At 40.9% G+C, this 12,986-nt stretch overlaps 1 protein-coding gene across 2 annotated transcripts; it reads left to right on the plus strand.

Annotated features, from left to right (window-relative positions):
- The first annotated feature begins 1,504 nt into the window (after positions 1-1,504).
- LOC122085504 lies at positions 1,505-7,187 on the plus strand. Of its 2 annotated transcripts, XM_042653962.1 has the most exons (8): positions 1,505-1,929; positions 2,015-4,768; positions 4,857-4,985; positions 5,081-5,272; positions 5,372-5,424; positions 5,537-5,822; positions 6,649-6,775; positions 6,900-7,186. In XM_042653962.1, exons 2-8 carry the CDS (start codon positions 2,042-2,044, stop codon positions 7,160-7,162), a joined length of 3,777 nt encoding a protein of 1,258 aa, XP_042509896.1. In that variant the 5' UTR covers positions 1,505-1,929; positions 2,015-2,041; the 3' UTR covers positions 7,163-7,186. The 2 variants fall into 2 exon arrangements, with proteins under 2 accessions (XP_042509896.1, XP_042509897.1); XM_042653963.1 differs by having other exon boundaries at positions 1,505-4,768; positions 6,900-7,187.
- Positions 7,188-12,986: the final 5,799 nt, after the last annotated feature.

Below are 12,986 nucleotides of genomic sequence, written 5' to 3' on the forward strand. Positions count from 1 at the left end.
CGCACACATTGGTCAGGGCACTGGCGCAAGGGTCACTCTCCCTGATAGAGTACGTTTTCCCTCTAATTTATTTTATTTTTATTTTTGAGAAGTGGTACTCTATTCGGGAGTGCAACCTATGCCAACACTCCTTATGTATATCTCTCTCCTTCCCCCCAAAACAATGTGTAGTAGAGATGTTTTTTCACATGGGGATGAAAGAGATAAACACATGGAAGCTTTGATGTAGACACATATATTATTCCTTTTTTTCTTGCCATGGGTAAGGGATGGAGAAAGATTAGCACCCATTTTGTGTATGTCTCTCTATTCTCCTCATGGATTTTTTGGTTAGACGCATGAAATTAGCTAAGCATTTTATTTGAACAAATGTAGAACCATAATGGATGGTTTTGCGCCTCTTACCAGTTCTTCCTCCTGAGTTGAGACCCATAATTCAGATATTTCTTCTCCTCATCTTCCTTTTCACATGAAATAACTTTGCTGCCCGTCAATGTATAATGTTGTTTTGTTGCGCCTCATTGGTGTGCTCTCCTATGTCGCTTGTTAAGAGAACCCTCTTCTAATGGATTAAAAGGTTATTGACATCGTTAGTTTCATTAACACAATTAATTGAAATGATTGAATTCTCTATTCAAGAATGTAGAATATATTAAGTTCTTTGATTTGTCTAATAGAGGGGTAGATATTTCAATTCACAAGGGAGAGGAAAGGGATAGATTCAGGGAGGTGCTAGCGTATGCAACATCCCGAACAACTCATTATCCCTTAATTGGATTATTTTATTTTGTTAGAGCACTTAAATGAATTATGGATTAACCATTTTGAAGACCTTGACTTTGATTTGGTTTGGTGGAGTAAAAAGTTTCTTAAAGCTAAAAGGGTAAGATCTATTGTAGGTCCCTGATGTTTGGTGAATTAGCACCCGTGGCCCATCATTTTGAGCCGCGGAAATACGGCGTTTTAGATCGAAATCTAGCCAAAAAATTATGATTTGACTAAAATACCCCTTTCTTTATGAACCGGATTGGTGGGACTTGGGAGTTTCAATTCCTCGAAGGGCTCTGGTTGGTCTTTTGATTCCGTTTTCTTGTGTTCATGTGAACTCGTTGCCGTCTTCAGCCATGATTTTCCCTCACACATTGAACAAATTCTTTAACAAATGAAGGGTTATTTCAGTAAAAAAAACATAGTTTCAAACATTGACTGGAAGCGTTAATTCACCAAATTTGAGGGACCTGTGGAGCAATTTATCTTTGAATTCCCATCATGAACAGTGATTGGATCATCTCGTCCAGATGAGCTAGCTTTGCTCATTCGGGGGAATGAAATCGTTTTTCTAGGAACAATCATAGATTTCATTTAAGGGTTTAATCTTTGTTCTGTCCTGGTTGAGATTTTTAATCTTTTTTGCCCTTTTAAAAATAGGAAATATTATATTAATAATCATCTTTCTTTGACGATTATGAACATTTTTCGTTATTTAATATCTTGACAATGTGGGCCGAGGTTGTTCGAAGCCTTGAGGGTGCCCAGTGAATCTCAAAGATCAATCCCAATTCCCCACACAAAGTCACTCAGAAGACTCATCGTCTCCTCCCAACCATTTCCTTCCCTGTCGATATCGAATCTACAAGCACCCACTCAGCCAGGATCTTCCACACAGAGAAAGAAGGGTGGGTTGGGCCAGTCGCATTGATACTGAATCATCATCTTCAATCAAACGCAAGAGAAGAGAAACCCAAAGAAGACAAAGAGATAAAAAAAATCCAAACATCTCAATCTCACCTAGTTCTACCATCATTTGGTAGGTGAGAGAGCGAGAAGGAAGAAGGAACGCATAGAGAGTCACACCGATAGATCACAAGGAAGAAGCGATCATCGGTCTCCGCCGGCAAACCACACAGCTTACAGTGCTTCTTCAATCGGGTATTACTCATTAATCAAGTGGGTATCTCTCTGTCTTGGATTTTTTCCATTAACCCTCTTCCCTCTTGTTGTTATGCATGCAAAGGGAGTATAGTTTCAGAATCAGAAACGCATGGGGCATAAGAAGCGAAACCCCGCTCCACGCTCCAGACCTTCTGCCGCTGCTACTGGGATTGCTCCGGCGGTAGCCTCTGATGCCGCCACCGTTTCCGCCGATGGTATCGTTGAAGATGACCTCTCGCCAAATCATGGTGCTTACGATGATTCTCATCCCGAGCATACTAAAATCGAATCCTCCGCCTCAACCGAATCGGATGCTTCGTCCTACTCTGCTGTCAAGCTCGAATGCGAGCGAGCCCTTAATGCTCTCCGCCGTGGGAACCATACCAGGGCCCTAAGACTGCTGAAAGAATCGTGCCTCCGCCACGAGGGTTCTTCTCTACTTTACCGCGTCCAGGGCACTGTCTGTGTTAAGGTGGCTTCCCTAATCGAGGACCCCAATGCCAAGCAGCGATATCTTAAGAACGCAATTGAGTCTGCTCGCCGTGCCGTTTCACTCTCTCCCAACTCCATTGAGTTCGCCCACTTCTACGCCAACCTGCTCTACGAGGTTTCCAATGACAGTAAGGGTTATGAAGAGGTTGTGCAGGAGTGTGAGCGCGGTCTCTCGATTCAGAATCCGGTCGATCCCGGGAAGGAGAGCTTGCAAGATGAGAGTCAGCAGAAGTCGTCTAGTCCCGATGACCGGATCGCCACCGTCCAGCAGGATCTTCGCGCTCTAATTCAGAAGGCCAACATTGCTTCGATTTCTACGTGGATGAAGAATCTGGGCAATGGGGCCGGTGAGGAGAAGTTCCGTCTCATCCCAATGAGGCGGCTTCCTGAAGATCCTATGGAAGTCAGGCTGGTCCAGACCAGGCGGCCTAATGAGATAAAGAAGGTAACTAAGACACCCGAAGAAAGGAGAAAGGAGATTGAGGTACGTGTTGCTGCTGCAAGGCTGTTGCAACAGAAATTTGATTCTCCGGAATCCCAGAATGAGGACGAGAGGGCTCCGGAATCGTCTTCGGGGGTTCATCGACTGGGAGAGCGTCGTAAGTATGCTAATTTGCGGAAGATTGCCTCTTCTGCAGACAGGATGGATCAAATACGATCTTATTGGAACTCCATGACTCTTGATAAGAAGCACAGTTTGCTAGAAGTGAGTGTTCGTGATGTCAGGACTTATTTCAGTTCGTCCAAGGATGGTATGGCATCAGAGATCTTATCAGAAGCGCTCGCTTTTGCCGAGGCCAATAAGACATGGAAGTTCTGGATGTGCTGCCGCTGCAATGAGAAATTCATAGACTGCGAATCACATATACAGCATGTTGTGCGGGAACACATGGGAAACCTCTCTCCCAAATTGCAGTCCATCTTGCCGCAGGAAGTTGACACTGATTGGGTTGATATGCTTCTTAATGGTTCATGGAAACCAGTGGATGCCTCTGCTGCATTGAACATTCTTGAAAATCAGTCAAAATGCCAGCCCTATAATCTTGTTGATGGTTCAGATATCGAGTATACAGACAGGAATAAGGAGGATTCCATTGCTGACAATTGGTGCTCCAACAATAAATGGGATTCTTTCCCCGATAATGAGAAGCCACACCCATTGGAAGATGAATCCAGAACAGGGGATATCTGCAATGGAAGTCATGTGGGCAGTATGAACCATGACGACATTCCCAACTATGAATTAAGGGTTATCGATGGAAACCAGTGGTCTAAGGAATATTCTCTTTCACAGAGTTGGCCGTTGTCTGATGATTCTGAGCGTGCAAAACTCCTTGAGAGAATACATGGCATGTTCCAGTCGCTTCTGAGACATAAGAATCTTGCAGCTAGCCATCTTAACAAGGTGATACAATATACCATGGAGGAGCTTCAGGGTATTGCTCCAGGTTCACGGCTTTTGAACCATGGCTTCGACCAAACACCTCTCTCTATCTGTTTCCTGGGAGCCTCCCAGCTTAAAAAAATCCTCAAATTCTTGCAGGATATTTCTCATTCTTGTGGCTTAGGAAGATATTCAGAGAAAACTACAGATGAGTCATGCAGTGGCACTCCGGGGTGTGAAATCAAGGAGAGGATTGTTCTAACTGGTGACTCATCTTCTCTCCTATTGGATGAACGCTTACTGCGTGGTGAGCTTACTCCCAGCACATACGATGATGCTTCAGCAGATGATGGTGTTGCCACAACTTCTCTTGTTGTTGGTGACCGTGAAGATGGGGGACTGACTGACAGTGATGCTTTATTATCATGGGTATTTACAGGTCCATCGTGTGAAGAGCAATTGGCAACTTGGACACGCCTGAAAGAAGAGAAAACACAACAATGCATGGAAATTCTCCAGATGCTAGAGAAGGACTTCTATCTCTTGCAGAGCTTGTGTGAGAGAAAATGTGAGCATTTGAGTTATGAAGAAGCTTTGCAGTCAGTTGAAAGTCTTTGTCTTGAAGAACTTAAGAAAAGGGAGCATGTCACAAATTTTGTTCCCCGTAGTTATGAAACCATCCTGAGGAAGCGGCAAGAAGAGCTTGTTGAGACGGACAATGATGTGATGTTTGTAAGTAGTAGGTTTGAGTTGGATGCTATATCAAATGTTCTTAAAGAAGCACAAAATCTTACTGTTACTCCATTTGGGTATGAGGAAAGTTTGACGGGAGTGGGTTCTCGTTTATGTGACTTGGAAAGTGGTGAAGAAGATGATTGGAGAATGCAGGACTACATGCACCAAGCAGATCCTTGCATTGAGATGGGAATTCAGAGGCAGAAAGAACAGTTGTCTGTTGAGGTAGGTCTGTCGATTTCAGTTCTATCTTCGGAAAAGCTACCAGCGGTAGATTCTTTGTTCTCTTTTCTCACTATTTTCAGTTGTGCAGCTTAGTAAAATTGATGCAAGGATTATGAGGAGTGTCACTGGCATGCAGCAGTTGGAGCTTAAGCTTGGGCCTTTCTCAGCATATGATTACCGGGCAATTATGTTGCCTCTTGTGAAGTCGTTCATGCGGGTTTGTAATGGTTTCATTGACTGCTTGAATATGTGCCCCTACCTTTTCTGGATGAAATTCACATGTTAATAGTTTTGTAATCATGCTTTTCCCAGTCGCACTTAGAGGATCTGGTGGATAAAGATGCTGCAGAGAAGTCTGAAGCTGCTAGAGAAGCTTTTTTAGCAGAGCTTGCACTTGATGCCAAGAAGAATGCCAACAGAGGAGGTGACCACTCAAAACAGATGCAGGAGAGATCGAAGGATAAGAAAAAGAACAAGGATTACAGAAAAGCTAAGGATTTTAAGGTTTAAGTGTGTCGGGCCTGTTCTGTTTCTTTTACTAGGCCAATGTTACATATATACACACCAAGTGGTGTAGGGCTTATGTTATTTTTTCTTTTGCAGGCTTCTAGTGGTAGTGAGCGGCTTCTCCTTAATCAGGAAATTGATGAACAAATGTATGTCTGCTTGCTTTTAAAAGGCTCATAAATGTTATGCAATCTTAAAAACATTTAATCTTTTCTTTCTCTTCTTGATTGCCCAACATATTGTTTGTGTATCTGGCTGCAGTTGCTCTCCTGTTGCATCTGATGAAAATCATCCAGACCCTGAGATTGCTATTTCTGTAAGTAGTGATGACTTGAGGCAACAGGAAGAGGAATTTAGACGTATTATTGAGCTTGAAGCTGAGGAAAGAAAGCTTGAAGAAACTTTGGAGTACCAAAGGCGAATTGAGAATGAGGCCAAACAAAAGCACCTTGCTGAGCAACACAAGAAGGCATGTGGGAAAATTTCAGAGGATGTGGCAGAGGGTCTGCCTTGTGTTAACTTGAAGGTCAATGCAGATGATAAGCTGGTAAGTATGCACAGTGATCATGGTTCTCTGGTTGGTTGGAAAGGAATAAGGCTGCGTTTGGTAGTCATCCAAAAAAACTTTGGCCTTTTTTTTTTTTAACGTTTTGCGGGAATAAGAAAACTTAATCTTCGGTTTGGCGTCCACAGTTCATTTTTTCGTTTTTTTAAATGAACCGGGTTTAAAAAAAAAAAAAAAAAAAAAGGAAAAAGGGAAATCTTGAAGCATGGTCAACATTTGAGAAACGATCCATTTGGAAAAATTCATGTCCCTGATAATTTCCCCAAGGCCAAAACCGTCTCTGTCTCCTTGAAACTCTGAAGAATCAAAACCTTCTCTGTCTTCTTGAAACTCTGAAGAACTGGAGTGCTGAAGAATCTTTGAAGAACTCTCACTTGATCCTGCTTTCCCTCAAACATGCTGATCACTGGTCTCCCTCATTACTGTCTCGGTGAAATCGGACGGAGAAACCCTTTCCGTGAAGAAAAAATATTGTTCAATTCCCTCTTTCTCCCTCTCATCCCTATCTCGGTGAAACCATTTCTAAAACAGGTTTACCAAACACCTTTTTTTAGGCAAAAAACGGGTTTTTAACACAGAAACGGAAAATTCTGGTTTTGGCACAGAATGTGGTTTCTGGAACAGAAATGTTACCAAACACAGTCTAAGCCTTGGTGGTTCCAGTTTTCAAGTTTTCTTTCCTGTGGACAATCAAGATATTGGATTGGAAAGGAAATATTCATATTTTTCTTGCTGCTTTAATTCCGTAGTGGAGATCTCATTTAGCTTCCAAGAGAAGGCTCATGCATTTTTTTTTTCTACTTGTCAGGATCTGTCAGGAGACAAGACTATAAATAATAAGGAAGGGACTGTGGTGCCCAGCAAATCCATTGCTAATTCTGGCCCCCCAAAGGTTAAGAGGACAAATATGTATTCTTATGGCCCAGTCAAGCAAGGTTGATATGCTAGCTGGATATTATTATATTTAGTATTTGACGTTAATATAGTTGACTGGGGGTACTGATAATAAGAATTCTATTAGTTGGAAGCTTTTCTTTGATGTATGTTTGTCTTGTGCAGATCCACCTAACCAAGGAAATCCAGGAGATGGTGTCTCTCCTTCTGATCGACGGACAGGACGACAATCAAAACGACAGAACAGCTTTACCAAAAACCCGCGAGCCTTGTCCTCTTCAAAGGAAGACCATGAAGTAGGAGGTTCTCCAACAAAAGTTTCCACCAAAAGGCAAGCGAGGACTCAAGAGAACCTTCAAGTTGATAACTGTAAGTACATCTATTGTATTATACTCAACTGCTCATTACTGTGTTTTCCCTGGATTTGATTTTCGAAGAAAGATAAGAATTTTTTTTTGGAGTGTGCTCAACTACTCATTTCTGTGTTTTTCTTTGCATTTGATTTTTGTAGAAAGGTAATATATATATATATATATATGTGCGTGTACGTGTGCGTATTAGTTTCTTTATCAATGGAACTTATTCTTAGTAACACTTTTGGCGCCATAGTTCTCATAGAATTAGAGCTTAGTGGGTAAGAGAGATGTCTTTGGAGTATTGGTGATGATGCAATAATGATTGATGAATACTAATGAATGGAAGGTATAGTTTTTGAAGGTTATAATATCATTCATGCCTTTCAAAACTAACATTAATGTAAAGGTATTGAGATATCAGTGACCCCCAATGATGTTCCCTCAAAGCTCCAAATAATCCAAGCAAAATAACAAAGAAATCTGGAAACCAGATTTACAAACAAAACTGATGGAGGGCCGGTAGGGGTAGGGACGAAATCCCAGATAGGGATCTCAGAGTTGCATGGGAGAGGGAGAAATCGCACCAAGAAAGGGGGAAAAGAATCACACACACGCCCGCAGGCTCTCAACTACTCAAGCTCAATTCATCTTTTTAATCTCTGTCTAATAACTTGGATTACATGCCCTTATATAATAACTGAAAATTAAAACTTGCCTAGTAAAATCTAAAACTAAAATTAGCAACTTCAAAATTGCTTCCTAAATTCTAACTAATGAAATTAGAAACAAATAAAATTTAAATTGGTAACTCCCTAATTGACTAAAAACTACCCAAAAATAAAAGATTACATATCGTCACAAATTAAATAACTCAATTCTTCCTAAATAAAGTAACTCCTAAAATATCCTATTGATTTCAAAAATCTAATCAGACCCGACTCGTCTCGGTCGAGATTGCCCGACGGGTCAACCCAGTTCAGCCTCGATTCTGCATCAACTCCCCCGATGTTAAGAAAAACTCGTCCACGAGTTTTGTAGAACAGAAGAATCAACACCAATCGGTTAGCATCCATCCTTGCCTGTATGAAGTCACCATTGAAACCAAGATCGAATGATATGAAATCCACGACGCGAAGTTCATTGGTGAAATAGTGACTCGAAAAAATAAAATCGATCGGTTCACTAATGAGATCAATCGATTTAAATTTTTCCACAAGTTGATCTTCAACTTCCAACGGTGTCATATCATCTTCTACCAACGGTGATTCATCTTCTAGTTCGTCTACCTGTTGTTCAACGGCTGAGATCACATAGTTGAAGGTAGAGTGTGTTATGGATTTGATTTCCGTGCAATGTCGTTGAGCCTCATCGAGCTTCTCTATTATCAACTGCATTTGTTGACGAATATCCGTTAAAAGATTGAGATCCATTGGCCAGTTTTTTTTTCCTTTTATTTTTTTTTTCAAGGGAGGCCAGAATTGTAAATAGATGAAGTTCACTTTAAGTCACCAAGGGATGTCACGTGTGGGTCAGGGATATAGTTGGAAATAAGGGAAAAATATGGGGATAAAGAGTTAAAGACAAACAGAAGGGCAACGTGGGAAAATCCAACAAATTGAAGAGAGTAAGAGAGAAAAGGGTTATCAGGGGTGGGGTTTGGGATTACCGAAGAGAAACAATCGACTGAAGGCTCTTCTTAGAGACGGAATCAGCAGCGGGAGTCGGCTCCAATCAAGAGAGAGGCTCGCGATGGCTTTGCAGGTATGTGGTCCTTTCTCTCTCTTCTCGACTTCTCTTTCTTCTTCTTCTTCTTCTTCTTCTCGTCTGTTTTTTCCTTTTTCTTCTGCTCCTCTTTCTCTCTCTTCTGCTCTTTTTTCCTCTAGCTTTTATCTCACCTTTCTCGACTTTCTTGCTCTCAGTTCTTTTTTTTTTTCTTTTCGTTGCTGTCGGACACAGAGAGGAGAGCGGCTGCGTCGAAGGGAAAAAAAAATGAACGAGAGGCGGCGCTGCGGTCGGAAAGAAAAATGAAAGAGAGGCGGCGGCTAACGGTTGGAAGAGAAAAAAAAAGAAAGAGGAGGCGTGGCTACGGTTGAAGAGAAAAAAAATGAAAAGGAGGCGGCGGCTACGGTCAGAAGAAAAAAAAAATGAAAGAGGAGGCCGAAGGGCAGGGTTTGGGTTGGGGGTTTTTTTTTTTTTTTTTTTTTCAGGCTACTGCCGGAAGGAACAGAGAAGGCCGAGGGCAGGGAGGGTTTGGGTTTTTTTTTTTCACTGTGTTCTCAGTATCGGTGGAATCAGACACAGAGAATGGGAAGGAAAGAAGAAAGATGGGGAAGGAATAGGATGCTTCGGCTCTGATACCAATTGATGGAGGGCCGGTAGGGGTAGGGACGAAATCCCAGATAGGGATCTCAGAGTTGCATGGGAGAGGGAGAAATCGCACCAAGAAAGGGGGAAAAGAATCACACACACGCCCGCAGGCTCTCAACTACTCAAGCTCAATTCATCTTTTTAATCTCTGTCTAATAACTTGGATTACATGCCCTTATATAATAACTGAAAATTAAAACTTGCCTAGTAAAATCTAAAACTAAAATTAGCAACTTCAAAATTGCTTCCTAAATTCTAACTAATGAAATTAGAAACAAATAAAATTTAAATTGGTAACTCCCTAATTGACTAAAAACTACCCAAAAATAAAAGATTACATATCGTCACAAATTAAATAACTCAATTCTTCCTAAATAAAGTAACTCCTAAAATATCCTATTGATTTCAAAAATCTAATCAGACCCGACTCGTCTCGGTCGAGATTGCCCGACGGGTCAACCCAGTTCAGCCTCGATTCTGCATCAAAAACCTAAACTAGGGCTGTATGGAGGGAGACCTGCAGTTGGAGGTAGGGTGCTCTGATGGAACTCGAACTTGGATCGAATGGAGGCCCTATGGTACTGATGAAAACTGAAAAGCCCCAAAGTACTTGGAAGACTGCTGGCTGGTTTAATAGTTCTAGAAATTCTTGATTTCAGGAGCTTATGTTAGGAAACTTGGAAAAGAATCTGCAGAAGACAAACCAGAACTTAGATGGAGCCCAATGCTGGTCGATCCTCTATTCCTCTCTCTTAGAGTGACAAACAAAACCCCAAAAGGGCTCATTGATCAGGCTTCAGACTTGGGAGATATGGCCATTTGATGGAGCTTCCAAACCCTAACTCTTCTTGCTGCAATCGATTCTGTTTAGGGTCTGTTTCTTCACTAATCTCCAATCAGATTTGGTTGTCTTTGATAACGACCTTAACAACCTTCAATTGTCTAACTAAATAACAGACAAGGAAACAAAGGAAAAAGAGAATCGATGGGGGTTGGAAGGGGGAAGAAAAGTGGTTGGGTTGGGTATCTCACCCCTCTATTTTAGGCATCTCACCCTCTCAAATATTAGGTATCTCACCCTCCCAAATAAAAAGTTGAGAGTCAGAGATTTAGAGAATGATTTGACTTGTCAGGAATAAGTTGGTATGATTTCTATTTGGATTTATTACCTATTTTTGAAAAATTATTTGTAATAATAAATTATGGACCACAAATAATTTTCGTTTGGTTACTATTTATGTAATATATTATATAATTAGGAATAGATTGGTATGCCTATTTGTAGAAATATTATGGGAAAAAAGAACACTGCCTGCTTGTGTGTGTCTACGCCTAGACACAAGCAGGCATGAAAAGATTGTGCTGTCCCCCTTCCCATGCGTTGAAGATGCCTTTGTGCGACTTCCCATTGGTCTGTGCACTGGCATAGTGGCCACGCAAGCGGGTAGCTTTAAATTATGGATGAGGGACGTTGTCCAGGAGTTGATGGGGTTGCGCCTAGACACAGAGGGGTGGAAATGATCACCCTGCTCCCATGAAAGATGGAAATGCCCACCCTGTTGATTCTTCTAGCTGCTCTCCCATTGGCAAACACACTTTTCCCCATCTCTACTCTCCGTAGAATTCTAAAAAAGCAATAGAAAAGCAGAGAATATTATTTATCACCTTTACTTTCCCCTTCCCACCTCTCTCTCTCTCAGTCTTACACAGAGGAATTATCTAGAGCGCCCTTCCTCTTCCCCTTCTCTTTTCTTGTTAGGTAAGAATCACAGAGTAAACAACCATTCAACAGCTGTAGAAGAAGATCAAATCATGGAAGAATAAGTTGTCAACTCCCTTTCTCTCTCTCTCTCTCTCTCTCTCTTGATTTCTCTGGATCTTGATCCATTTATCTAACACAAACCCTATTTATTTTCTCTTTGAAAATTGTCAGAGCTGAGATATACCTAAAACCATAGAGAACCACAACATCCACCTCTTACTCATCATCTTCAAGAAGCGTCCATGTCACAGCTCTCGACAGCCTCATAAACGTGAGCTCACTCTTTACCATAGTAGTCTTCGTGGGCTTATCTCTAACCACACCAGGCCAACGCAGCCTGGAAAACAAAGGAGCATGTGATGCAGGCCTTGAAGTTGCGAAAAGACTCTTAGCCTTCGAAGTTCTCTTTCAGTTTCTTTCTCTTCTCAAGCTTGGTGGCTCAGGGATTGAAGTTAGCCATTAATCTGCTTAACAGCAAAGATGTGGATGATGCATTTAGAGTTCATATAAATCCGAAGGTTCTGAGGTTTGGGATGATGGGATCTGCATTTGGGTCTGTGATGGGTTGTGTGTTCTTGATGTTATCAATGGTGAATGTGATTGAGATCAGATTGGGATTGCTTTCTGTTTGATTACCAGAAAGAAGGCAGATCGCAGGGAGAGAGAGAGAACTGGGATTCAGTAGAAAAGGTTAGCACATAGAGAAGGGTTTTATTAGGGTTCACATTGGGGAGAGAGAGAACGAGAAATTTTTTATTTGAAAATTCTAAAAATGGTTGAAATTACATATTTACCCTTAGTTTTGAAGTAATTATAACACATGCTTATTAAAAAGTAGCACAAATCAAAATAAATGATCCGTGGCCACAAATCACAAATAGCTTTTCACCGATTTGTGATTTATTATGATTTATAATAAATAAACATAAGTGCAATAAATCATACCAACCGACTGTAAAAACAGATATAGGTCAGATAAATACAAATAGAAATCATACCAAAGAGAGCCTTAGTTTTGGATATTGTGCTCTGTGATTCAAGGCTTCAGTCTGGACATTGTTCAAATGAGTGCCTGCCTACATTTGGTAATCCATCTTTTATTTTGGATTTAGTTTATTTTATTTCCAGTTTACTAATATATCCATTTTGAATTTAACTTTATATTGATGTCTAAATGAGTGGATCTTGTGGCTCAATGGTTAAGTTACACTATTGCAACATATTGGTCACAAGTTCAAAACTTGGATACAGCCTCTTCTGCGAAGCAGGAGGTAAGGCTACGTACATATGCCCTCCCAGACCCTGCAGTAGCGGGAGCCTTATGCACTGGGTTGCTCTTTATTGATGTCTAAACGAAGATGGCCTCATTTAGTTGGGATAAGGCTGAGTTGTAGTTGTATGTGTCAATGAAAATGTGAGTTATTTTTTGCAAAAGGTTTGACTTTCATATTTCTGTCATCTATTTTCATCGGTATATTTAAGTTTCTTACATAATAGAAGTAATTTATGTCCATGTTAGTGTGTCTCCATGGTAAGAATAATGGCAGAAAAATAAGATATCATAAATGGCTAAAAATTTGGCGAGTGGTCTACTACTAGGGATGGGGAACAACTCACAAAATTCTAAAGCAAAAAATCTGATGGATAGATTTGAAGTTATGTAGAAATCCTACTTGATAACTGAAGAACATAGCAGAACCAAATTTCGATTATAGAAATAAAAGTGACAAAATAGGATTCTGAGACAGAGATAAGATGATGAGCTAA

Source organism: Macadamia integrifolia, chromosome 8 (assembly GCF_013358625.1).
Source record: "Macadamia integrifolia cultivar HAES 741 chromosome 8, SCU_Mint_v3, whole genome shotgun sequence".
Lineage (NCBI taxonomy): Eukaryota > Viridiplantae > Streptophyta > Magnoliopsida > Proteales > Proteaceae > Macadamia > Macadamia integrifolia.

What these genes read in the sequence shown, in the direction of transcription:
- LOC122085504 (XM_042653963.1), top strand. Translation starts at nt 2,042, where the DNA reads ATGGGGCATAAGAAGCGAAACCCCGCTCCACGCTCCAGACCTTCTGCC. An exon ending in AAGAACAGTTGTCTGTTGAG is followed by an intron (nt 4,769 to 4,856) that starts GTAGGTCTGTCG and finishes TCAGTTGTGCAG; the next exon opens with CTTAGTAAAATTGATGCAAG. An exon ending in CAGGAAATTGATGAACAAAT is followed by an intron (nt 5,425 to 5,536) that starts GTATGTCTGCTT and finishes ATCTGGCTGCAG; the next exon opens with TTGCTCTCCTGTTGCATCTG.